We start from the raw sequence: 25,984 nt of genomic DNA, 5'->3' as shown, positions 1-25,984 counted from the left end.
CTCTCTCTCTCTCTCCCCCACCCCAAACACAGGACACATTAAAACATTCCTTTCTGTTAGGAGTGCTGCCAAAATGGTCTATTTAACTGATGCAGTACCTGGGAGCTGCAAGAGAGTTCAGTACCTATTGTGTACCTGCTTAGGGACCAAAGTGAGTGAAAGACAACTCTTCCATGCCCTGAAAGCCATAAACAAGAACTCCTTTGATATGGTAACTGCCTAATCCTTTATCCTCAGGTCTCTACTCTACAGGCAGAAGGTCTGCTCTGCGGCCACCTTTTAATTTAACAGCAAATACCTCACAGAGTTTGAAGTATTAAGCAGCAAAATAAGGCACAACAGCATGAGAGTAACACCAAGCAACGCAGTGCTTTCAAGTATTCTTAAAAAAAAAAAAAATCAAAAAACAGGTCAACCCAAAACTTTATTTAGTAGAAAACTTTAGAAAACAAAATTAGTCTGTTTAAATGTTTGCAGTATTACACTGACAACATACGCATTAAAGACAACTCCCGTTCTCCTAAGGTATAATCCCGTTTCATACTGCACCCTTTATTCATTGCTTTCATCCTTACAGAAAGGCTGTAAAGCTCTTCTTCTGCAATGCCATCAAAAAAGAAGTCCTCATTGAAGATGGGATTTCTGCTTCTCTTTATAACAGTGCTTCTCTGCTTCTGTGTTTTCCCTGGCACCAGGGAGAAGGTGATACAGCAGTTTATGTTTTTGGGCTCTACAGAGTCATCATATAAACCCTCTGCACTGATCAGGCGGATCCGCAGCCTTTCATTTTCTGAGCAATATTCAGCCAATAGCCTCAACATGCCTCCCTTGTCCATTACCACAGTGCTCTCTCCCACTAGTCTCTCCCGGCTGCAGGTCAGATCCCGGGGAAAGATGGGCGAACAGGACATGCTAAAGGTCCGCATGGCAAGCAGGCCCTCTGAGGCTCGCCTGATGGCACTGGGGCTGTTATCAGTGGAGCTGCTCTCCTCTGTAGAGAGAGAATTGTTCCTGGCCATGCTGGATTTGTTCTTGGCTTTCAGCGCCCGGCAGAGCAATCCCTCCTGACTCTGTGTTTTGATCAGGGAGCAGGATCTGGGAGGTGACCTGCTGAGAAGCGGAGAACTGAAAGGAGAGGAATCGCTGGAAGAGGCAGTATCACTATCACAGGCACCTTGCCTGTGCAGCGAGAGATGCTTGGGAGGCAGCCTCACAGAAGCAAAGCTGATAGCAACGGGATTAGACATACTCCCTCTGCCACTGCATGTGTTAGCTCGGGATCGAGACAGCATCAGGCTGGGCAGAGCACCACGTGGGTCACCATGGAAGATGGACTCCTTTCTCCTGGTGTGGGGGCTCTCCAGCAAGGTGCAGAAGCCATAGGAAGTGGGGGCTCTGGGAAAGTGAAGCAGGGAGAGTGCTGCTTGGGACTGTGGGTCTGAGTTGGTGCTTTCTTCCTCCAGGGCTGGGATCTCTTCAGCACTTTCCACCTGAATGAGATGTGGCAAAGAAGAGCTGGGGCTGTAATCAGAAGAATTAAGATCTGCATCCTCTGAACTGTGGCCTGGGTGTGAGCCAGTGCCCTTAACAGGGGCAGAGCTGGTCAGCCTGGGGGGAATGCAGAATTCAGGGATTCTGTCAGGGGTGAGCACATTCGGAAAAGCAGCAGCCCCCAGTCGGGCTTTTTCAGGCAGGTTTTGGCCAGGTGGCAATCCCAGGAAGGAGGAGCTAGGGAGGTTTCCATTTTCATGTGACGCTCTGATCTTTTCCAAGAACCACATCACTGTAGCGAGGCAGGAGGTCCTCAAAGGGGAAAAGCTTTAAGTCCAAATCCACCTGCAGACACACAGAGAAGCATAAGTACATGAACATCCTTCTTGGACACACTACGGCCAAGCAAGGCACGGAGGATGCTATTCAAGGCAGGACTGGCACAAGCCCAGCCAATCCACAGGTTCAAAACAGCCTCTGCCCAGCACACTATCTTTAGCAAAGACGAATGGATTTCGCCACAAGAACAGACCTGAACCACTCAAGAGGTAAAACAGGATCGAGTCACTACCGGGGGAAAACGTCCCTCTCTGATAAACCCCACCGTACTTCTCCCTTAGCAGAGGACGTACCTTGTCAGGCGCAGGTCACTTGCTCGTTCCAGCAGCCTCCGCTCGCTGCCGACCGGCCTCGGGCCCCCCCGGCGGCTGCAAGCGGGCACCCGCCGCCGGGCCGGCCCTTTTCTAGCGGCGCCGGGCACCTCCCACCCGCGCCGCCGGCGGAGAGAGGGGGCTGCCGGCCGCGCCTCCTGCGCCCTGCCCGCGCAGCGCTCCCGCCGCCTGCTCTCAGGCGGGGAGGAAGAGGAGGAGGGGGGATCCCGTCGCCACAGCTGTCCCTCGCCGGACACCGCGCTGAGCACCGGGGACGTGTCTAGAGCAATGGGGCGAGCCCTTGCCAAATGAGCCTTTCACGGGAAAGCGCTTTTTGATTAACGCCCTGCGCCCCAGGGAGCAGCGGCTGCGCCCGCCGCCCGCCTGGCACCCCTCGCCCGGCCCCGCGCTCGCAGGGGTGGCCAAAGCCACCCGTACAGCAAGCAGCCGCTCGTCCTTCCCCTGCTTCCAGTTTCTTTTTGATTAATATCTATTTACAGAGGCGTCCCGAGGCGTTTCGAGATTAACAAACACAGGACAAAAGCAGAATTGTCTCGGTGCTTCTTTTCTTCTCGAGATCCTGGCAGGTTTCCAGCATTAGAGCAGTAAGAAGTGGGGATTGCGGTTTGTCAAGCTCACTTGAAAAGAACTTTGCTGCTTTTCTGCATCTGAACGTATGCCCCCCCACCCCCTTATCCACAAAGAACATGAGACAACCGAGGCCTGACCCAGTGTCCTATCGCCGATCCTGAGCCACAACAGAGACAGGAATGCAAATGCAGTGAGGAGAAAAGGCAGAAAATGCTTTGGCAAGTCACCTTGGAATGGAATATGTCAAAAGTACCGGCACGCGTGACACTTAACAGACCCTGCACAGAGCCAGGTGGGATCCGTGAACTTTCTCAGCACATCTCTGCAATGCAGTGGAACTTGAACGCACCTCTGCAAACTCTCTATAATTATTCTGCAAGCTGCACGTAGGAACCTCAACTGCAAAGCCAGGACGGCCTGCCGAACAGGTCGGCTAAATACTCGGTTGAAGCTGTATGCCTGGAACACAGCGACAGCAGACGAATTGTTTTCTTTCCTTTTCCCGCTGCAGAGCTAAAGTTCATGTTTACTGAGCGCTTCAAATAGGCAAGATGTGCTCAGAGAAAACAAATCAAGTGGGTTACAGGGGCATGGAACATTTTGAACCTGCTGAAAGATTTAGCTGGGAACACACACGTTCTGGGTCTGAGTCTTACCTCTCTCGTGCTTGTTTTACACCTGTTAAGCTTCACTTTCATAATAACCCTCTAGTGAATCAAATGAGAGAAAATTCTTTCTGCCATGCTTTGTAAAAAGGTTCAGGACACCCCAAATGTCCTAGTAACATTTCAGTTATCAGTGCTTTTGCAGTTTACTTACACGGATTTCCTTGCTGTGGGTGTGGTTCAAATAATCTCCAATCTAATTTAGAGGCTTCCAGACAGGGTTTGCGCTTTCCCCTGCTAATGAGACTCTTCAGCAGCATAGTAAGGGCAGCTACTGGAGCCGCTGGGATGCTATCCTTTGGGAAGCAGAATGTGCGCCACGTAGCTGTTATCTGTTCAGACTAGGCAATACAGTACTATACATCCTGCATTACATACCATAATTACATAGCGAATGTTACGTTACATACCAAAGAGTAAGTGAGCTTCGTTCCAATATAGACACCTCTGCTTTTACTAGCAAAGAAAGACTTGACTCTAAAAATGGAGAAAAATGAAGGAAATGGAGCTCTTTAGTGGGAACTTTACCACCTCCAGTAACAGTTCGCAGCATGTGATACGGGCAATCATGGCAATTAGCCTCGGGTATGCTAAGTCCACAGCTAGCATCAGGCGGCAGGGAAATAAAGTAGCTACCCGGTTTTAGGCACTTAATTTCTATTCAGTCTCTTTAGGCTTCCACTACAGTTTGCGAAAAGAGCGCGGGTTTTTCCAGAGGGTGATTCAGAGCCTCCTGCTCTCCATTGCCTCTCTCCCTCCGGTGACTGCGAAGAGAGATCAGGTGCCCAACGTGGGGTGGTTTGTATCCTCCCCTTCCTAACAAAGCCTGCACTTTATAGCCACGTAACAGATTGCTGATGTGCTGGGAGTTCAGCAGCGCTTAAGCACTTGTACATCCCCCGAGGAAACAGGCACTCAAATGTACGATTAGCTGTTCGGCTTCCTGTGTTCAAAACGGTTTCTCTTTCCTTGATTAGCTTCAGAGCATAATTAAAACACGCTGCCAACAAGGCTTCCTGTTGCTATAAAAAAAAAGTGTCTGCAATAAACCACTTCTAAACCGGAAGGGATATAATTTGTGGCAAGGCTTTATTACGACTCCTGTAGCAAGTAACAGGTGAAACCCTTGGGAGCCGGCCAGGGGCTGGAAAAGCGGTGACAAAAGGACATCTCCTGCCCGCGCAACACGGGACGCAGCCTGGATTTTTCCTTCACGTGTTGCGCGGACGTTACTCCTCTGCTGCCGTTTTGACCTCAGTCGGCACAGGGACCCGGCGCAGGAAATGCCCGACCGTCCCCGCTCGGGCCGGCCGTGGGGGCCGGGCACCACCTGCCGGCCGCGGAGGACGCGCCTCGGCGGGCGGACGGGTGGGCGCTGCCGTACCCGAGGGGTTTGTTCCGGTTAACGGATCGGTATCAGCCGAAACGTGTTTGAAACCTAGCCTGCCAGATCCCTAGCAAGCTTTCCGTTCTTCTGTAACTGAGCCGATTTAAGCTTTTCATTCAGAGTTTAGTTTACAAATTATTTCATTCTCTGCAAACAACAGCAATGCCCTGGTTATTGATTAAAAAACCCCGGTAGTTCTACAAGCTCCTGAGCATGGGGATGTTGCGCACACGCGCACACACACGAACTGCAGTAGCATATTTCTGTAAAGCGAGGAGACCATCATTGTCCTGTACAACTGCAAGGCCTGCCCTGTGCAGCTGTGACGGTAAAAGACATCTCTACCTGGAATAATTACCCAAATTCAGAACTGTTTTCTAGGTCTTCATCAATGGCACTGACTGGTTCAAGGGCCTGGAAGTGCAAGGGGAAACCCTTCAGTCAGGTGAGCGGTTTACAGCAGACAGAAGCAGGAGGTCTTTCGGAGCTGACAGCATTTGGATGATGTGCACCAGGGGAGGTGGAGCCCTCCTTGTCCAGCCAAGATGAGTGGGAAGATAAAAAAGAAAAACTTCGGGCCCTGCTGTGAAAGGGGGAGGTATAGAAGACAGGCGTGGATGAGACAGCACATAACAGCTTAAAGCAACAGAAATGGCTTAGTGCATTATACCACCTAAAATATGCAAAATTTCCACAGGCTTCTGTGAGAATAAATAACCCTGTTCAGTTTTATTTTCCTAAAGAAAGGAGCAGCAATTCAGCTGTAGTTTCTTGAAAAAACCCTCAACCAACTGAGAGGCACTTAAATTTTTTTTTTTTTCTTAGAGATTGATATCATGAGCAAATTTATAGCACATTGATTCATTCCTGTCATTTTGACAAAGATCAAAGATATCTATTAGCAGTCTGCTCACCACTTCTGGGCTAAATCAAGTTATTCTGCATCACTTGTATAGTAATACAAAGTAGTCACAGAGGTTCAGCAAATCTAATCTGAAAACTTGATCTTTCTTCTCATTTTGCATCATATAGTAGCTTCTGTTTTACCTCAGCAGCAAAGACAAATTTCTGCATAGCTTTATAAGAAGTGCCCACGCTCCTTTAAATGAAAAAATGAAAGAACAGATGCCTGAGTGCTGTTTGGCAGCAAGAGCACAGGAGTGGCAGGGCTCTTCAGGCACTTTGGGACTTTATGCAAAGTATCTCAAGTACCTTGTGTCACAGCAGTATGAACTGTAAAAATCTAAAGGTATGAACTAAAGAATTCATTCTTTCTAGCATATTACACGGTCCTGTGATGAGAAGCTGACATTTGCCATGCATAATCCAAGGTTACGCTGTCCCTAATTCCACTGCCACTGAAGTCAGCAAAAAAATCTCTCAGTCTGAAGTATAGGACTATACAGGGATCTAACCGCATTTGGCTTTAAATGCCTTTCCATGTTTACAATGGAAATACACCCCGTTCCCGGCAGTATCTACTTCATGTCTATTTCAAATCTGGAAACATGTTTTCATTATTTTGTCTACATGCTTTTAAATTTCTTTTCCCTGCATGCTTTCCAGATTTTAAGACCCCATAATGCAAAACCCAGCTTCCAGCATAAAATGTACTTCAGATAAAGCATGGTGTCCAAGGCCAGTAAGATTCAGATGCTATTTATGGAAAAGCCACTCTAGCATTTTAATCGATTAAAGAAATATTTTCCCCTGCAACAATTTGGTGCCCAGGAGTAGGTGAGCGGCTCCAGTCAGTTTTCTCTGTCGTACATTTTAACATAAAGGTAGCTCCTAACTTTCACTAACAGCAATTCCCATGTTCAGCTGTGTAAAGGAACCCTCTAAGCAGGCATGAATATGTATAAAGCTGCCAGAAAAGAGATAATAACTCTAATGAAAAGGGGAATTAAGTCTTTCTTGCATTTTCTGTGTTCAAGCAACATACCAGTAATGACTAACATCCTTTCTGAAACTGCTCATCTCCTTTAAAGCTTAAATGGCATCAGACAGGAAACATTCCATTCTCTTAAACACAAATAAGAGTTTGTCTATAAACATTCACCAGTAAATAATATAAACTTCTCATTAGCCCCGTTCCTTATTTCATACCCGATCAGCTTGTTTGATTACATTGATGCTAGCGTACAAGATTGTTGAGTACCGATTTTACCCTGAGTGATAAAAAATACGGAACGCGCCCCCCCCCCAATACACCTACTTACCAACAGTTAATAATTCTAAACATCCATCAAAAATGTTTTGCCTAGATTTTATTCTACTTGTGAAGCATAAAAACCAAGATACTATTTTATTGCGGAAGTTTAGTTTCTATAACCATCACTAACAAGAGAGCTCATTCCTGGCGTAGAGCAAGTTCTGCTATAAAAAAGGAGCTGGTCACAAAGAAAAGCAGATCACTGACTTTGATTGGATTGACTGAATACCTGAAGGAAACTTAGCTGGACTGTAAAATTAATTCTTGCTTATCATTGCCCTTCCCCTTGGAAAAGATTTGAAAGTTTTGACTTAAATGAACATCACTGCTTTAAGTGTCTACAGTCAACAAAGCCCGGGGAACTGGGTGACTTTTGAGGGTGAACAGGTTTTTCACTATTCCTATGTATCTACCGAAGTCAGTACCAGTTCAGACCAACAGGATAAGCAGATTCTGGATACGCACATTCTCTTCTGTGGGTCAGTGTATACCCCTTACAACAGTCACTGAGTTCAACTTTGGGTTGTTTGTTCCCTCAATACATATACCTAGCGTGATTTCAGGGCAGGCTTCTCTCCACTAGGCCCGGTGAATGCTTCTAAGGATTTCCTGAAAAAAAGTCTCCCAAACTGATCAGCTCTTTTCACAGGGATGTGCTGTGTTACAGCAGTAATGACCACCATTCATCTCATGGCTTTGTAGAATTACCGTGCTGTGGCTTGTAGCAGGATATACCCCAGTTAATGAAATTTGAGAATTATAGCTTATATTTTCCTCAGGGTAAAAATAAAAATAAAATCAGGCAGTGCAACCTTATAATTTATAGAATAGACTGTTCCAGCTGGAAGGGACCTACAATGATCATCTAGTCCAACTGCCTGACCAATTCAGGGCTAACCAAAAGTTAAAGCATGTTATTAAGGGCCTTGTCCAAATGCCTCTTAAACACTGACAGGCTTGGGGCATTGACCACCTCTCTGGGAAGCCTGTTGCAGTGTTTGACCACCCTCAGTAAAGAAATGCTTTCTAATGTCCAGTCTAAACCTCTTGGGGTGCAGCTTTGAACCATTCCCACATGTCCTATCGCTGGATACCAGGGAAAAGAGATCAGCACCTCCCTCTCCTCTTCCTCTCCTCAGGAAGCTGTAGAGAGCAATGAGTTGCCCCTCAACCTCCTTTTCTCCAAACCAGACAAACCCAAAGTCCTTAGCTGCTCCTCATCTACAAAGAATCGTTCATTTCAGATTGCCTGCTTAGAAACAAAAGCATAAATATCAAAGCACTTCATGGAAATATCTCTGTTCTGGTAGCCTTGATAGAAGAACATTTTCTACACTTTGGTCCCACACTTAATGTAGTCTAATTTCATGGTAATTCTCATGTTTCCTAAATGAATTTGTTGCATATAAAGGTTATATTGACACCTGTAAGGTGAATAACACACATACTGAGAAAAGCTATTCTCTGTATCCTCTTTGTGCTGTGAGTAAATTTAAATATGAAAGATTAAAAATCAACATAATTTTTATTTTCAAATAAAAATGAGGCTTTGTAAAGCAACCAAGTTTCCACAAAACTTGAATTCAGTAAGGACCACTTCTATCAAGGTTAAAAAGAGAGAGAGAGAAGAAAATGATTTTAGTTCCCTAGTATGCAGTCCTGGCACTCTGCTTGTCCACAGAAGGAACATATTTCAACCGTTGATAAAATACATTTACATCCATCTCAAAGAGTCAAATTTGAAAAAAGCTATGGATCTGTGTGCTGATTTTTTGTAATTTTATACGTTGTTTTATTCCTCAAAAAAGATTCTGTGAGTCAGCAAATGGATAAGTACTACTACCACCTTAACCAGGCGTTACAATGTCACTAGCTATTCTTTGGAAGAGTAACTCCTGGGATTTATCTGCTTGTTATCTTCATTCAAGACACAAAACTAAAACTGTCAGGTTAGACACCATATGCCGTAGCACATGACTTGCACGAGTAGCAATATTGAGTTTCCTCTACAACTGTGCCATACCACGCTCTGATAGTCATGTGGAAACCTGCAACAAGGTGATTTTGATTTCCAAAAGTATGGTGGGGTTGATCTATGCACTGCAAAACACTTACTGGCAGCTTTTATTAAACAAGTAGTTCTTAATAACCTTTCCCCCCACCCAGACACACTCACAAGACAGTCCTTCCCCAAAGACCACAGATCAGAAACAACCTTAAACTGGAAAGAGAGAAAGGATTAGTGCTTTAATGCACCTGAAATCCATGTTCTCCGGGCTTCCTAGCTGGTTGCAGTGTGTCCCACAGGTACAGTACGTATGAAGCTTAAAAGCACCAGATGACGTTGCTGTGTTGAAGCAGCAACCTTCTAGCACAAACAAGGCTCATGAGAACGAACAAGGCAGCAAGCCAAGGACATTTCAAAAAGGATAATTCACCTTGTCAAAACATGCTAGATCTTGATTCAGAGTGTTTAACACTTTAAAAACAGGTGTGTTGGCAGACATCGCTTCCCTGTATTTCCCATGCCATGAGCTACAAAGACTGAGATGTCACTGAAGGAGGAGAGTTTCCAGGTTCAGCCCCGATAACAACAAATGCAGTTGCCTGCAGGCCACACTCTGTTGTACTGCAATGGGCTGCGAGAGCCCATGAGCGTAACGCAGTTCCAAGGAGTCGTGTGCGGAGGCTCTCCGGGTGTTCCTCCCTTGGCCCCAGCCCAGACCCATTCCCGGGCAGACACTGCAATAGGAGGGAGCCACTCTCCAGTTCTAGCTGGGGAATTCTGCTGTGGGAGCTGCCAGGTAGAGGGATCCAATGCTGCAGGTGCAGGGATGTGTGAAGTGCATAAGAACAGTGGCCTCCAGCTGACATCCTCCTCTCCAGCTCATATGCAGTGAATCTCCAGTTGTTTATACCAGCTTTCACCTAGGCTTGCTTTGATTTAAGATTTGACTTGGAAATATTCCTGCTTTGCAGCAAGTTAACATAGCTAGCCAGTCCAGGCAGCTTTACCTAGTCCTTGCAGATTAAATATTACAAAGAAAACTCATGAATAACAAAAGAGCATCCTCTGAGTAGTAAAGTTTAGTTGAACATTTCTTCTACATGAAGGTGGCACACTGATGGGATTGGCCTCAATGTCTTGATGGGTAGGACATGTAATCATGAGAGTTACATCTTTTAAGTGGAATACATTTCGGAGTGGTATCACTAATCAGCAGCACCTAATTAAGAAACAGATGTTGCTTTTGGTATGCTGAAGTACAACATTTGAAACAAAGCTCAAAACCAGACTCCTCATCCTTAAACTCTGTCCGCAGCATTTCTGCGTACAGAAGGAGAACAGTTCTTTCTAAATTTCATTTTAGAAGGACACAGCATTTCAGCTGCTAGGCTGTAGTTTTCTGTCCACTAAGTTGTTGTGTTTCTGCAGAAGTATTTCTGAAATGAGAAAGTGTTCCACATTTTTACTTTCCATTTAAAAAACAGGGCCTGCTATGGCCCTGAACCGGCAAAGATTCATACAGATGATCTGTGATTACCACCCTTATCTCAGAGCTCTTTATGCCCAAAGAATATTTGGAGAACAAAAGTCATTTGGAGTATCAGTGGTGGGGGAAAAAAAAAAATCCATTAATGAAACTGATACCAGTAAAAAGAATCTGATTCCAGGAGCCAACATAAAGACCCCTGTAGACTTCAGGCAACTTTGGGAAAAGGCTCAGGGTTTTGTGGAGGTGCTGGTTTTGGTCTTGGGGAGCAGAAAGAAAGGGTGAAAACAGACAGTGACAGTTTTATTATCAGGAGAAAAGTGATTGTCTGAAATGTCATTTAAAAGAAAATTAGAAGAAAAGTCACAGGATACTGTAATTATACCCTGGGATAAAGAAGAAGCTTTGGGGGATTTTGTGGATCACCCCCCCCCCAGCATTAAATATCTGCCATTAATGGTTTACAACCAAAGAAGTGTAGCAAACTAGGTTAAAAGTACTTGGAGTACAACACTGCCTCACAGCAGCAAGCAGAAAGAGTGTGAGAAAGGCAAGGATTTTCTTTGACAAAATAACTTCCAAGTCAGGGAATCCATAGGCACGAGAAAACACTTTAACTACTGCTCCCAAACACAAAGAGTTTAAACATATGGCAAGATATTACTATATAAAGAAAAACAATTTGAAGTTATTGCTGTCACACACATATTCCTACTGAGAAAAGTAGAAATAGGCTCACATGACCATAACAGATTCTCTGGCACCTTGTAAAAATTGTTACATGGTGAGGAGCTTTGCTTAAGTGGGGAGGACGAAATTAAACCCTTCATTGTTTAGCTATCTCATCCTCCTTCATTCCCTTAGGGGAGCTTTAAGTTTGACTCCAGCCTCAGCCTCCCTCCCTCATCCCCCAGGGCCAGCAGCCTCCCACTGGAGCAGGCAATGGGGAACACATGGCACTTGTGTGCTGGGAACCTCCTCCACCCCAAACACTTAAGAGAAAACAGGCTGCGATTTACTTGCAGCGCATGTTTTGCTTGAGGCTTCACACTACCCGAAAGCATGGCAGAAGCTAATACTTCAGCTGTTGGGACACTTGTGGTGTTTTTGCTACCCATGCATGTAAAGTAAAACATGCTTTCCTCTGTTTTCTAGCACTTACAAATACTTTTTGCCACTTAAGTTGTCTCAATTAAAATAACAAATACAATGAAAGCTCTGGAAAATACTTCTTCTAGCACTAGTCTTATAAGGAGCTGCACGGACAGGTCATTGAGAAGAAAGGAGGGATATCAGGGAATACCTTTTCCAGGCCACAGTTGTGGGAAGCATAGCTCTTCCTTCATGATCAGCAGCACCATCCTCAGAGCTGAGTGTAAAACCAGCCAGATGATCCAGCAGGTGCTGTATTTTCTTCCCACCTGAATAAATTCTAGAAGAAACTTCCTGGACAGCAGTCTTGTTCTATCCCTCATCCATTTCTATGCAGATGATCAGTTGTGTAATTACAGGGAGGGCAGGGGCGATCCCCTCCCAAGTGTTTCTGGGGCTAAAAATACCTGAAAACTGCTGTTTCACAGATAAAATCCCATCTCTGGCCTCCAGGACATAGATTGCTTTTCTTTTCTGTGCCAGAGCATTGTCTGCCTCATCAGCACTCCTAAGACACTAGGGCCAGGATCAGAAAGCCACCAGCTTGTTCCTGCTGCTTTTAATTAAGCAGAACTCGTCAGCAAACTGAAGGCCAGCAAATGGCACAGGCGCTAATAAGCATAGTACTCTGGCTTTTGATATACTTAGTATTGAGCTACATAGCAGCAGCACCCTCCCTCTGTGTGCTCTTATTTGCTATTTACTGTGATCAGCTGAAGTTGGGAAGAACAACTGATCTTAAGTAACTAAAATATTATATATTATACTCAGCGATGTCCTGCTCAGCAACTTTCCTAAAGCAATGAAGTGATAGCATTCAACAGCAGCTAAAGCGGCAGTCAGGCCAGAGGAGCTTCAGCCCCCAAATACTTAACCCTCCCTGTCCATTCAAAGATGAGCTGTTTCAGGCAGGCTGGAAGTCATTAACAACTGCCCCATTTCACCTGTCAACAATTTGCCTTCCTCTGAGAATATAATTCAAATCTCTTCTGCTTTCTGTTAGATCTGAGTCAAAGCCCCTTGGAAGTTGTAGAGAACCCTAGCAATCCTGGGCTTGAGTCAGTTTTCTAAAGGAAACTTGCAAAATGAATTACAGGTTTGTAGATTTTTATTTTTTTTTTTCTTTTTAAAGCATTGCACTGCTATCAGGGAGCTGTTATGACAGTTACAGTGATACAAGCCCTTCCAGGATGCTTTCAGTGGTATATGATCTTACTGGGACTATGCAGGAGCACATTTCACCCACTGAAAAGAGGGACAAACAGGGGAAAAGAGCACTCTTGAGCTTATTCTATTATACTGAATGCTTTGATTTTAAGTATTTTTGAAGTGTCTTCAGTGTACTGCCCAGTGAAACTGTGGAAAAGCATTTCATACTTCAGTTTAAGTTAGCAGCACTTCATCTCCTCCAGGCCAAGAAATCCTTTATGGTTTATCTATATGGTAAGATAGCATTAAAAGAAAGAATTAAGTGAGGATTGCTATCAGTGAATGACTGACAATAAGATGGAAGGTTGATTTGATCACAGGAAATGCAAACAAATTATACCTTTAGGGGGGTCAGTGAAAAGCTCAGCATGAAAATAAATTACCATCAGACCCTGGAGACAGAGCAGCTGGGAATAGGCTGGTGCTCCCTCCTCTCAGTCATACTGACTTTACCTCTGTGTAATGCTGCTGACTTCAGACTTGCACTGCACAAGTGAGAAGAGAATCACATGCCAAATATATGCCATGCTAGCTTTGACCAAACTTAGCAATTGTGACTCCAGAGTTTCCAACATTCATGTTCCTATGAACATCTTTTTCACTGGGGCACTTGAGCACCACACAAAACAATACAATGCTTTAAGAAATTTCCTTTATGAGGGAATTGCTGGTATATTCTTGTTCATTTCTTTTATGTTTCTTTTGAATCAACACCTCACTTAAAATCTGTCATGTCAAGAACAGTAGCAATTTCCTTCTTCAGAGCTCCCAAAACAAATTTCATGTCTTTTTCATTTTTACTAGATTTTTTCAATACTGATCCACTTATAGAGCTCAATTCCCATGCCACCCTTTTCTTTCTCCATCTATACTAGTGCGTGTCAGAATATAAATCCATTTATCATAGTTTTTCTCACTCCCATTTCTATGCAACTGAAACACCATAGATTATTGGCCAAAGAAAGCTAATCTAGCAGACTTGGAACATTGGATCTCATAAAATCTTATTAAAACATTTAGTAGATAGCATTGCCTCATTCCAATTTGTTTCATCTTTTTTCTTTTGTCCTGCTGTAGATTATGCTTTACTTCAGAATTCCATTTTCCTCCTCTCCTAGAAGTCAAGCGCCCGTCAGGTTTCTGCCATCTCGAAATCCAACTTGTCTTAATGTATCAAATCCATTTTCTAACCCCATTCTTGCAGATGTTTGAAGCAGAAGCAGCAGCCAAGTCAAGATAAGGCTTTGGCTGTGTACAACTGATCTAGAGATCCCTCTCCTGTTACCAGCAAGTACTGTTGGTATTAGAGTTTCTTTCTGAAGCCCAGACTATTTAAACAAGGCAAGTCTGCAGATTATGCCATTTTTGGACAAGGAATGCAGGGCTGGAAGAGGCCTCCTCAGTCTCTAAGCATGATCTCTCTCTATTGCAAGCGTTGCATTATCCAGTTCCCCATCATCATCTTATCCCGCTGCATCATGAAAGGAAGTCAGGTTTCAGCTCTACTTCTCCCAGAGGAAAGTTGTTCTAGATCCCAATCACTGCTGCGATCCTTCCAGGCTAAATTTATTCATGGCCAGTCCAGGGTCATCTGTCCTTACACTGACGTTTTCCTGAACCTCACACGATTCTTTCCCTTCTTCCTTCCCACCAGCATTCACCCTCTGATGCTGTACAGAGGACAGTTATTTCAGCCTTTTTGCAGATATACTTCATAGCCTTTTAGTCTCCTCTTGTAGAAGACAGTAGTCCTATCCTTCCCTGTGATAGGAGATCTCACTAGTGCTTTGTATAGAAGCAGGAATACTCCTTGTACCTGAGGGAAACAGATCTCCCAATACATGTCTTTTTCAGGATTGCTCATGGTGATCTCATGATTGACTGTTATGCCTACGACACTCCCACCAAATGGCTCACAGTTTGGTGCAGAGGGTTTTGTTCTTGCTCCTAACTGCAAGACCGTGCATTTTGCAGCTCTGAATTTCTTCTGGTTTCTTTTACTTCAGACCACAAGGAGGACAGTTCTTTTTTCCTTGTCTTAAAGGAGCAAAGTTTCTCTGCCCTCGTCCAAATCCTCCCACACAGCGTGTTTCAAGCAAAGGTTTTCTTAATGTTAGAGGGGAGAGGCAGAATACTTTGATTTGGGTCATCAACAGAAACCAAATAAATTATATTTTCCAGACAGAGGCTGGAGAAAGCTGTGTGGAAACAATCCATTAACACAGTTGAAATTAATTGCCATTGGGACTTTGCAAATGAAAAGGTATGTTCACATCACTGATCCTTCCAAGGGTAGGTGTGAGCAGAGCCATAGAGATGCACTGTGTGTGAAAGGAGCCCCAGAAGCACAAATACCACTGCTTTGCATGAGTCTCTGAACCATAAGCTGCATGTCACCTGGCAGAAAGTCCATTAAGTTTACTTATACTGAGCCCTATACTGGACATGCCATCATTTCGCCAGTATTCTTGGCATCTATAGCCAGATTCTCTAGATAGTGACTAGTCAAGAGGAGAACATTTCAAAAAAGAAAGAGAATGTTATGACTCACTGTTCCTAGTTACACTGATTACTCTCCCCTATAAAGATGCTAATTTCCTGGGCCAAAGCTTTTTCTCTCACTTTCCCATTCTCTTTGCTCCCTCCCCCCTTCTTTGCCTGAATCATGATCAAATTCCTCACTGTTGGGTAACTGGCAAGCAGATTGTTAGATTGCAATTAGACATACATACATGGTACCACCTGCTACGTGCTTTTTATTTCTTTTTGCCGCTGCAACAGCTGTTGGTTTCCATTTTTGCAAGTTTAGAGTGAAGGAGAGGAGGGAATTCTTTTTTGTTTGGTTGGTTGGTTTTTTTTCCCCAGATGCTTTAATTCTTCTGCAGGATATCAGGGCATGAGTTAACTTAAGGAGTCCCAGAAATTATATAGGCGCACAACCACATCTCTTTGTCCCTAGGGTTTTTTTTTTTATCCTTCTTCCAATTTTAACAATATGCACAAAGTAAGCCAAACCCCTGGAAGTTTTATAAACCAATAGATAAAATATGAAATTATAAAGTAACCAATGCATCAAAAACCTGCCAAAAGGTGAGATGGAAAAATCTCATTGCTCTATCTTGAATACCTCATTTAAAAGTGAGGGAGACAGAGATATACAGTGCATCATTTCCATGTTTTTCAATTCACTGACCCGTAAGTTAATCCTTGAATTTATCAATAAAAGGGCACCTATTTCTCAAAAGCATTGGTAAGTGTCAGCTTAATTTTAACATCTTTTGTCAAGTCAGCTGTAAAAATGCAGATAACAATCATAACTTCCTACCACTTGATGTTGTGACAAACACAGTCCTGAGTTATCTGGGGGGAAATTAATCACAGTATTGCAAAAGCCCAGAGCTGGCCATGCTCACTGAAGTAATGGCTCTTTCCTCTTGGGGAGACACAATGAAACATACAGGCTTACTTGAGGCATATGAACTGGGCTCTGGTAGCAGAATCTAGTCTGCACCACGGTATTAAAATCTCCACAAAAACTTGAGAGCTATTCACTGTTGACATGGTTCCAACTAAGAAGTATAAACAAAAAGCATCTTACTTCATGAGATTTGTTTGGTTTTATTTTGGGATTGTTTCCCCCCTCAAACATTCTACATTAAAAAAAACAGAATTGGTAATAAGCATAGCTCCCCTGTTAGAAGGGCTGTACTTTAGCGTTGGGTAGGAGAATACTTACTATTCCCTCATTGAATTGCTGGGCAGAAGCAGTGTTTAAGCACACAAGAAACATCTGCAAAACCTGTCCAAGAGCCAGAAAGGGATTTCAAGTTGTGAGACCAGTAGGCACTGTTGCCCTGTTTTTTGCCAAGTTTTCGGAAGCAGTATGAATCTCCTTGCAAAACTGTAAAGTTGTAACTGACTCCCTCCACAGTCACTAATGCATAGAAAATCTGATGCCATGCTCTCCCTTTCCTTTTTTTCCCTTGTCTAGTATCTTTGCTATTTCAAACTGGAACCAGTTTATAGCTGTTTTCCCAGCACTCATTGCTGTTGCACATCTCCAGCCACATATGACTGGAGAGCACCTTGTGATGGGCTGGGCTGTGCCTGCGCTACAGCACTGGACCTCCTCCCCACAGTGGGACAACCTGGCTGGCACCAGGGGCGAGGTTTTGACACCTGAGTGGACTCTAAGTTGATGGGGATTTCTGCTCTCCTTCAGTAAGATTTAAGCCTTATAGCTCAATGAAAAGTGCTTATGGTTGTTTTCAAGGAGGCAAAGTAAAAAGAAAGTGTGTAGTGACAGAGTTGCAGATGCATTTAGGCACTCAGTGATGTGAACAGACTCTTGATAGAGGCTCTTTAAATGAGATTTTCAACAGCATCTAAATTACATGGCTTGCGCTTATAGCTCAGGTGCTTTTACAGTCTGCACTACTTAAGTCTATTTACATAGGCAGTTACATGCCTTCCGGAATTCAGCCCCTCAACAGTTCAGCTCTCACTAAAATCTAAAGCAAAACATACACTGATTTCATTCACATGCCATGGCCCCAGCTACATCTAGTCAAATAGCCAGCTATCTCCAACCCCTTCTCACGACTTCTAGACAGAGATGCACCTCGCCCAATTTCCTCCATCTCTGAATACTGCAATGTGAGCATCAGCACTTACTGAAAAGACACCAGAATGTCCCACATAAGCTAGTACCAATTCCAGCCATTGACCAGGAAGTATGGAAAGCCACAAAATCCTCAGCACCTAGGCCTTGGCCCCCTTGGTTTATGAGCAGCATAACCTTTGAGACCTCATGATTCAGCTATGTGTTTGCATGCATGGACTCTGGTGACTTGAGAAGAGATTGAAAGGGGCAATCCCTGTCAAAGCCTTTTGCTTTACCACTGAAATGACAAGTGTTGCAGGGTTAGGTTTTTTCCTTAAATTCCGATTAGAAAACCAGATACTAACATGGAACATCACAGAACTGAGCTAAACTTAAACTTTGGGGTGAAATCACAAATTATTCTATTGATCAAGACTAAACTATTTATGTTCATCATTTCAGTTTCCATTAATTCTAACACAGTGCAACAGGATGGCATCTTGGAATTAAATTTCCCCACTATCGCTAGTCCTTCACATATTCAGAGGTATCTTGATTTTATTCAAGCACTTACAACGTTACTGCTGCATTTTCATTTGGCCTTCATTTCCCCTTTTTTCACTGGAAGAAGCATTTTTTTTCCGTCTGGTTCGAGCTTGAAATCTGACTTACGGCTTATTGACACTGTACTGTTGCTTTCTCAGATAACTGGAAAGCAAGTCACACTGGAGGCCTGATGTGCATCCTGGGTCTGTAGGATGGGGGATGAAGCAGTATACTATTTAAGATGGCTGTAATTGAGGGCACGCTACCTACCTTACAAACAGGAAAGTGATAGTGATCCCTGCTTGTTTCATGAGGCAGGCTGCATCCTGGATTGACCCCTTGCTGCATGTCATTCTTAATTTTTTGACACTCCTTAAAACATTCAGTTGAGACCTGTGCGTATGCCCCTCCTATCTGAGGGCGGCATTATTTCGATACTTTGGAATCATTTTCCCTATACCCAGCAGCGCCTCAACATGAGGGCACTGTGATCATGCAAAACCCTGGTTGCTCTTATTAGCTCACAACAGATTGCAGTCTCAGCTTTGGAGAGCTTTCAGCTGAGCGAATGGAAATCTGCCTTACCAAAGTGCAATGCATAAAAAGAGGGGAAAACAGGGGTGAATATCAAGTGTAAGATTATTTTATATTGTAAATCTTAACACAAAAAGGCTGCTCCTGCCCACAGCTCAATTGAAGAGACTGGGTTCTGGAAGGAGACACGGCTGTATCAGCTTACTCCTGCAGTTAGTTACTCAGATAAACTGGTAGACCAAATACCAACTTCTATTTTCTGGTTTTGGCAAATCCTCTGAGGCCAATAACTGCCTCAGAAAAATGAGATAGCACCATTGCAAACATATGCAACAGATGCTGCTCAGCCATGTCCAATTCACAGGGTGTCAATGGTGTCCCTTTCATTATCTCCTGGGCAAGGGGGCAGATGTCCCTTTTGCTGTGTGGTTAGGGCACAAAGATCTGTGGTTACCACTATGGCACGGATGACTCCACATTATAGCTGCAAAGCTGCACTGCACAGCCTTCCCCTCCTCCTCCCTCCCCTGTTCAATTCCCTGTGTCAAATCAGTCTGTGCAACAGAGGTGCACAAGACTACATTATGTTAACAAGACTATGGAAGGTAACTATAGTACCAAAATAATAACAAAACGGATTACAGGTTCCTAAACCTGTAAATGAAATGCAGTTACAAATGCTTTCCCCACATCTGTTGTTCTTGAGCTGCAGTAGACAATGATGAAAAGGTTCAGTTCGGGCAGGTAACAAGTAGAGAAATCTCTCACACTTGTAGTGAACCATTGCCTTCAACAACGGACTTCAGGAAAATATCTGTTTTGCCCTTTCTACTTGCTTCCTACCCCCAAACATGCACGATACACAAGAAAGTAAAGTCATGTTTCCTAGGGAAAGATTGAGATACCTGCAAAGCTTGCATGCCAGCCTCTGAGGGCAAAGGCTGGCACTGACAGTGTAATGCACACTACAGAGCCTGTTCTGTTGCTGCAGGAGAGAAACTTCTTCCTCCCTAGGTGGTTAAGAAATATTTAACCATTTCAATTTTATAAGTATAAAATAACAGTAAGTAAAATTCAAGTAGAACTGCTAGAGTAAATTCACATTAGGATAAAATTGAATTAAATACTTAAGGGATACAAAACATTTCTGGGCAAGCTGTGTTTCTAATTTGTATGATATCTCTAGTTTGGCAACGTTACATATTATTGAAGGAATGCTGAAGTCATCCCTAAGGCAGAATGGTTACATTTAACAATACAATCTAGCACCGCTTGCTGTAATACTGCAACTGCCTGACTCTATAAAATGATCCTGGCAGCCTCAGCAGCAGTAAATGGAATAGCCCAGCACATTGTGTCATACGGGTTGCAGTTCCCGGCTCTCTAAAAAATACCTGATAAAACAGAACAATTAATCCTGTGATGTAGCTATTGCTTCAGCACCATGCCAGCCATTTTTAAGATTCCCTAAACACTTGCACAGGGAGCGAGTTGACGCCTGGCAGGCCAGGGGTCAGATACTATCATATCTTATGGCATTAACTCAGCAACACCTTTAAGTGCCTGCTTAGCCACAAAACAGGGCTCTGCCTCACCACTTCACTGTGTACTTTCTCCTTCTCAGGAGAACAATGATGCCAGTGCTAATAAGCAAGCTGTGGTAAGGCCTAATCCTGCCCCATGGTCTTCAGCAGGACTTGTGCCATCAACTTCAATAGGTGTAAGATTGATCAGAAAAGGGTAGATTTTCCCACAAATAAGGGCACAGATCTTATGCTGATTTTCAAAATTGCAACAAGGGTCTATCGGCCTTTTTAGGTGACAGGCACCTTTAGAAAACTGGTCCTTCCCCATTGAACTGTTTTTACCTCCAAGAAGTACGCCACTATAGACCTAACTGATTTTATCTTTTTCTTATTGCCACATTCACAACTCTCAACTATGATGCTGTTGCTGAGACGTTCAATCCTGATGCTAGCTGCTGAATCTGGGCATAGAAAAACAATCAATGACATACAGTGCTTTGTCGGAGTGGTAGAAAGAGGCAATGCAAAGAAATCGTGAAAAGCAGGAAAGGGATCTAAAGGTGCCGATAGTTACTGAAACTCTAGGAGAAACACATTTAACAAAGTGGATTTTTTTTGAGCGTTGTAACATGTAGATCAATTGACTACATATTTAATTGCATGGATGAATTATCCCCAGAAACTGAGTGCTGTATATTGTGGCACTTCAGTGTCATTCCTCAAAGTGCAATAGCAAAGGAGGACTCATTTCTGCCCCTGGCATAGCAACATTCATGCCAAATCCATCAATATTTGTCTCACATAGAGGTGGCTGCACCCAAAATTGTGCAAATAAACCACTGTTGTATTTATTTAGATATTTGGAAGAATCTGCAGTCTGGACTCCTATACAGAAATTCAGATCTCTGGCCAGTTTAGTGGCCACAGAAGAGATCACGCTGCTGGGCAGGGGAAGAGTATTTCTCGTAAAGCCTAGAAGATACAAATGGTTGGATGGGTGCCACTGGAGAAACTTATTCACTGGACTCAGCAACAATTGGAAACATTATTACAGTTATTTCTGGATAGAACTGTGGAAAAGTAAAAGCAACACTTATATTAATGAGATGATTATTCATAGACTGTCTTTATCCCTCGCTTCCTCCACGAGTTCAGAATTGGCTGCTTGTGGGTCCCTCCACAAAGCCTCACGATAACACGAGAGCTTTCTCTGCAACTTTGACATCTGGAACAACTCTCCTGTATTTCTTCATCTTGCTACTTCTTCTGTCTTCAGACTTCCTAAGAGTCCACAGCTTGCTGCTCTGCTGGAACAGCTGAGTTTCTCCTCAATTGTTCTGCTGATCTTTCATAATTTTTTCATGTAGGTCTAAGTATTTTGTCTGTCTAAATATCTGTGAATGTCTGCCACCATTCATAAAATAGTTTTATCTGAAAGTTGGGTGTTTTTTTTTTTAAATGGTATCTGTTTGATTTATGTGAAGTGGCTAATGAGTAATGGTACACATTTCATTTGGAAGGCACAGTGAATGCAAGCCAATCACCAGAGTTGGGTCAAGGCTTCTTATCAGCATAAGCAAATGGAATTGTGCTGCCCTGGGGATGAAGTGCCTAGGTTACACCCAGAGCTGGCTTCTTCTGCCACAGAAAAGCAAACAGGATCCAGAAAAGGCTCACACGCCCCATTTTCCTGAAGTAGCTGCTGTTTCATACATCCTTATCCCTTCTCTTAGCAGCGGCAGCTGCCAGTCTGGTTTTCAGGGCTCTGCCAGGGTCCATTCTGCCATCCCTATTGCTGCCTCCTTTGCCTGTGCCTAGATCTGGCTCTGCCAAGCACCAAGAGATTAGCCTTGTTCAAAAGTAAAGAAAAATCCCAACCTCAACTCTGCCTATGCTCTCTACCTACGTATATACCTTCATCTCACTAGAAATTATTTATATATCAATCATCTTGCCTGCAAGGTTGAAATAGAAAATTATGTGCATCTGTATATACAGTATGTTCCAGCTTCCACCTTGTCTGTATTTTAACTCTTAATGAAATCTACAGCATTACATCAAAAAAATCACCTCTGCCCAAATTGCCAAGGTCACTACTACTACTTGCTTCTCTCTGGTAAACCAATTAGGTAGGCATGTACATGTACACACATGTTCACACAGACACCTACTCCATTCAAAAGGGAATGTACTTGTTTTGTGTTTTATTTGAATGATCTAATTGTTGCAAGGGCACTCAAAAAAATGAACTATAAAGCCAGATATGCACAATGCAGGGTGTAAAATGGTATTCAAGGGCCTAAGTATGTGCCAAGTTCCCATTAGGATACGTGCCCCAGTGAAGTCTAAGCTCATGCTTCATGATTAAGAAAGGTTTACTATACTTTAAAAATCCCACAACACACCCCCTAAGCACAAGGCTGGAGTGATATAAGAGACCTTGTACTGCTTCCCTGCTGTGGGATGCCTTTTTTGTTAGCAACTGACCACGAAGTGTGTAATAGTTCACATTCATATGCAATATATTCCAGCAAGGAAAGCATCAGGGATTTATCCATACAAAAGTTGGAGAGCTGATTCTTTTGTTGTGCTCTCATTCCCCCTTCCTGCAAGATGAGGAGGGAGAGCACATAATACAATGAAGACTAACCCATTCTGGAAGGAATGCAAGTCTGCACTGAAACAGTGAATTTTGCCCTTGAAGTGATGAATACAACCAAAGAACAAACCGTTTTGCAGAAGTCATTACATCTGTGGAAAAAAATCCATGGGTCTGTTTTCCAGAGTTGGGACAAGCTGTCTCAGGTCCAGCCTTGCAAAGTGCTGGGTCGGGTCTGGAAAGGAAGGGGTGGCTTGGCAGAAATAGTAAAGCTGGTTAGGGAGTAAGGGAAAACTGCCAAATCCACAAGTCCTGATTACAATTAGTGTATTTAATAGACTTTTCTGTCATGAGATCTTTAAAATGGAAAAGAAAAGATTAGAGAATGCTTAGCCCTGTTCTAATGCATGTAGTTAGATCCGAGTACATTAGGTGCCCTGGGGCACCCCACTTCATTTGCATTACACAGGCAGCAGAAAAGGCATGGAAATGGTCCCTTTCAGGGACTAATGTCCAGAAAAGGGGTTTGATGTGCAGCACAGGGTTGGCATTGTGGCTTCCTATAGAAATACAAGGGACATGTGCTTGAAGCAGAGAGGATGGGAGAAGGAGCAATGCCAGCCATCCTTGGTTTCCCACCACCCAGCAGGAGGTAGGGCAACTGAACCTAAGTGAGGCCAACCTTGAATGCTAAAATGTCCCAGCAAACCCAGAAAGTACAAAGGTGTCTCACAGCTGAGCATAAAATCAACAGAGTCAGGGCTGTTACGTTTATGTTCCCTCCAGACCTCAGGCATGCCAAGAGTAGTACAGTTCTCATTAATAACTGCTGTTATCATTAACAAAATTCTGTTAAATCATTATTGACTTAATACATCAAGAGACCACAACAGTCAAGAGATTTATCAATGAAGTCACAGAAAAGGCAGCTTACTTTTGAAGCAGCCTAACATAAGGATACACAGGAAACAATAAAGGATGCAGTGATCTATTTTTTGATAAAATTATTGCATGCAATTTATATTTTTATAGTAATTATGTGCTGTCAGTGATTTCATATCAAGAGTGTGAATTTTTCATCTTACTGAGGGAAGATCTAATTTGCCATTCCCATGGGTGAAAAGCTGATTATGTATGAATTTGCTAATCAGAAATGATTAATTACTTGGTTGAGAATGTTCGTCTTATAAACCCGGTTGGGTATGCACAAACACCAAGATGTGCTCTGATTAGAGGAGGAAGCAGAAGTAACTGCACTAGCACAAATATCTATAAAATACCTCTGCAAAAAAAGAGTATCACAAGATCTAGACATCATTTAAAAAGGTAAATACAGGTCATCCCGATATGCACAGAGAACATGCACACAGGTAGAGGTTGCTTGCTCAGCACTGATAGACAAGGACTCCACTTGCACATTTACCCTTAAGATACATTATGCGAAAGTCATGAGTTATGTATAATTATACTCTCCCACTTAGTGTCAGGAGCAGCTCTTTTCTTCCCACACAGTCCTTGTGCAAGCTGATCTACTTCATCAGGTTTTTATAATATTGCATTCTTCACCCATTGGGATAGTGTTGGATAAACTGACTTAAGACAACATTGCAGAAGACGGACTACAAAGAACCTACGGCCCTCTTTATAGTAACTCCTTTTGTCCCCAGAAGTTACTGATCGTCTAGTTCTATGCAGCCACTATATTAATGGAGCAGAATTCCATCCACGTATTGGGATCTCTTTCAGAGCTCCTCAGCCTATTCAAAGCCTTGGCACCAGCAATGAGGAATAACTTCCCTTATCTTCCACCCCCTTTTTTCTCAGACATTAGGTGAGTGTTTGCCAGCAATACAGTAAGATACCATTGAGCAAATACACTAGCATATTTCTACCACACAATAACCTATGTTTGTAGGTATACTGCCTAACAAAAAGCAAAAGAAAGGGAACTTTCCCACTTCTCCTGTTTGAAGAGGCCTCAGGATTTGGTTCACATACTAAAAAAACAAGAGACACAACAGGAATCCGAAGATCTAGTAAGAAATCCAGCCAGATTCTCACAGGGTATGGGAAGAGCTATTTAAAAAAGCCAGCAACCTGGTACAGCAGAAGTAAGCACTCAGCAGGGCTTCCCTCTTGCTGCGGAAAAAGCCAGAATCGCAAGCCTTTGCAGAACATGCAAGCCCACCTGCCCATGCTCACAGCTCCATGCCAAGTTACGCCTGCTTACAGCACCCACTCAAATTGCTATGCATCAAGTAAGGCGTGAGGATGAGGGAAAGAAACAGAAACCAGGAAGGGAGAAATGGACTGGGGAATGAATGTAGGCAACTTACCATCAGCCAAGATGACTGATGTCTTCCTGTGCTCTGCCCTCCCACGTGCCTTACCTTAGAGGTAACCATCCCAAGACACAGCTCCATTTTCCTGTGATTTCATTCCTTGGCTCTCTGGTGGAGATCAATAATTGCAGCAGTGCTGGCTGCCTGCAGAAGCCTGGGGCCATGCCATGAAAATCCCTGCGTGGCCATAAAGAGAACGCAGCAATTGAACTGGAGGCACAGGAAGGAACAAGGCTTATCTAAAACTTCAGCTCCACAAACCCCAAGTAGTGCTGAAGTAGCCCATGGCCCCAAGGCCAATACTTGGGGATGTTTTTTCTTGAGTCAAAAGTTTGCAAGTAAATATTGATTTTGAAGAGTTATACTGTTTGTACACATGAAGTTCACCCTGTGGGCCCAGATGTTAGTGCTTTATTAAACGCACACATTAGAGGAGACTTGCAATAAAGAATAGTGCAACTGCCGCCAATTTTTCCTTGGCAAACCTCCAGCAGGAAATAACCCTGTGTCAGCTATAGCTCTCTCCTTTGGTACCGCACAGACTCAGACAATGCATCTGTTGGATTCATTTAAATATGTCCAAGTCTGTGTTTCATTGTTTTAAAGCATCAAAGACATTTGCTGTTATAAATCATAACAAATAATCAGTAATTCTGACCAATAAAACCACATGATAAAAATGAGGCACAGCTGTTGCCAGTCATTGAAGGAGATTGTAAAAGAGAAAGGAAAGGGAGTTAGATACATTAGGGTGCATGTTATCTAAATGATGTATTTGAAGTCAGGGTGCTAACAACATCTCTCATTTTAAAGGTGAAGATATTTCTATAACCCTAAATCACCATACTTAAAGAAATATAGTAAAAATTACTCCTTATTCCAGCAACAAACTTAATGTATTGTAACATCTGGGGAGCCAGGGAAACAGCAATGTATTTCCTAAAATACCTGGCATTGCTCCAGTGCTTTATCAGCATCCT

The 25,984-nt window shown here is 43.3% G+C and overlaps 1 protein-coding gene across 1 annotated transcript; it reads right to left on the bottom strand.

Moving 5' to 3' along the window:
* Positions 1–479: 479 nt before the first annotated feature.
* Positions 480–25,177, bottom strand: LOC104258921 (C2 calcium-dependent domain-containing protein 4C). Its single transcript, XM_059824177.1, has 2 exons — positions 25,053–25,177; positions 480–1,836 (listed from the first exon to the last, which is right to left on the bottom strand). The coding sequence occupies exon 2, from the start codon at positions 1,779–1,781 to the stop codon at positions 480–482; it is 1,302 nt and encodes a 433-aa protein (XP_059680160.1). The 5' UTR covers positions 1,782–1,836; positions 25,053–25,177.
* Between the last annotated feature and the right edge of the window lie 807 nt (positions 25,178–25,984).

Source organism: Gavia stellata, chromosome 13, assembly GCF_030936135.1.
Source record: "Gavia stellata isolate bGavSte3 chromosome 13, bGavSte3.hap2, whole genome shotgun sequence".
Classification (NCBI taxonomy): domain Eukaryota; kingdom Metazoa; phylum Chordata; class Aves; order Gaviiformes; family Gaviidae; genus Gavia; species Gavia stellata.
The sequence above is the reverse complement of the archived record's forward strand: the minus strand, read 5'-3'. Positions and strand labels throughout refer to the sequence as shown.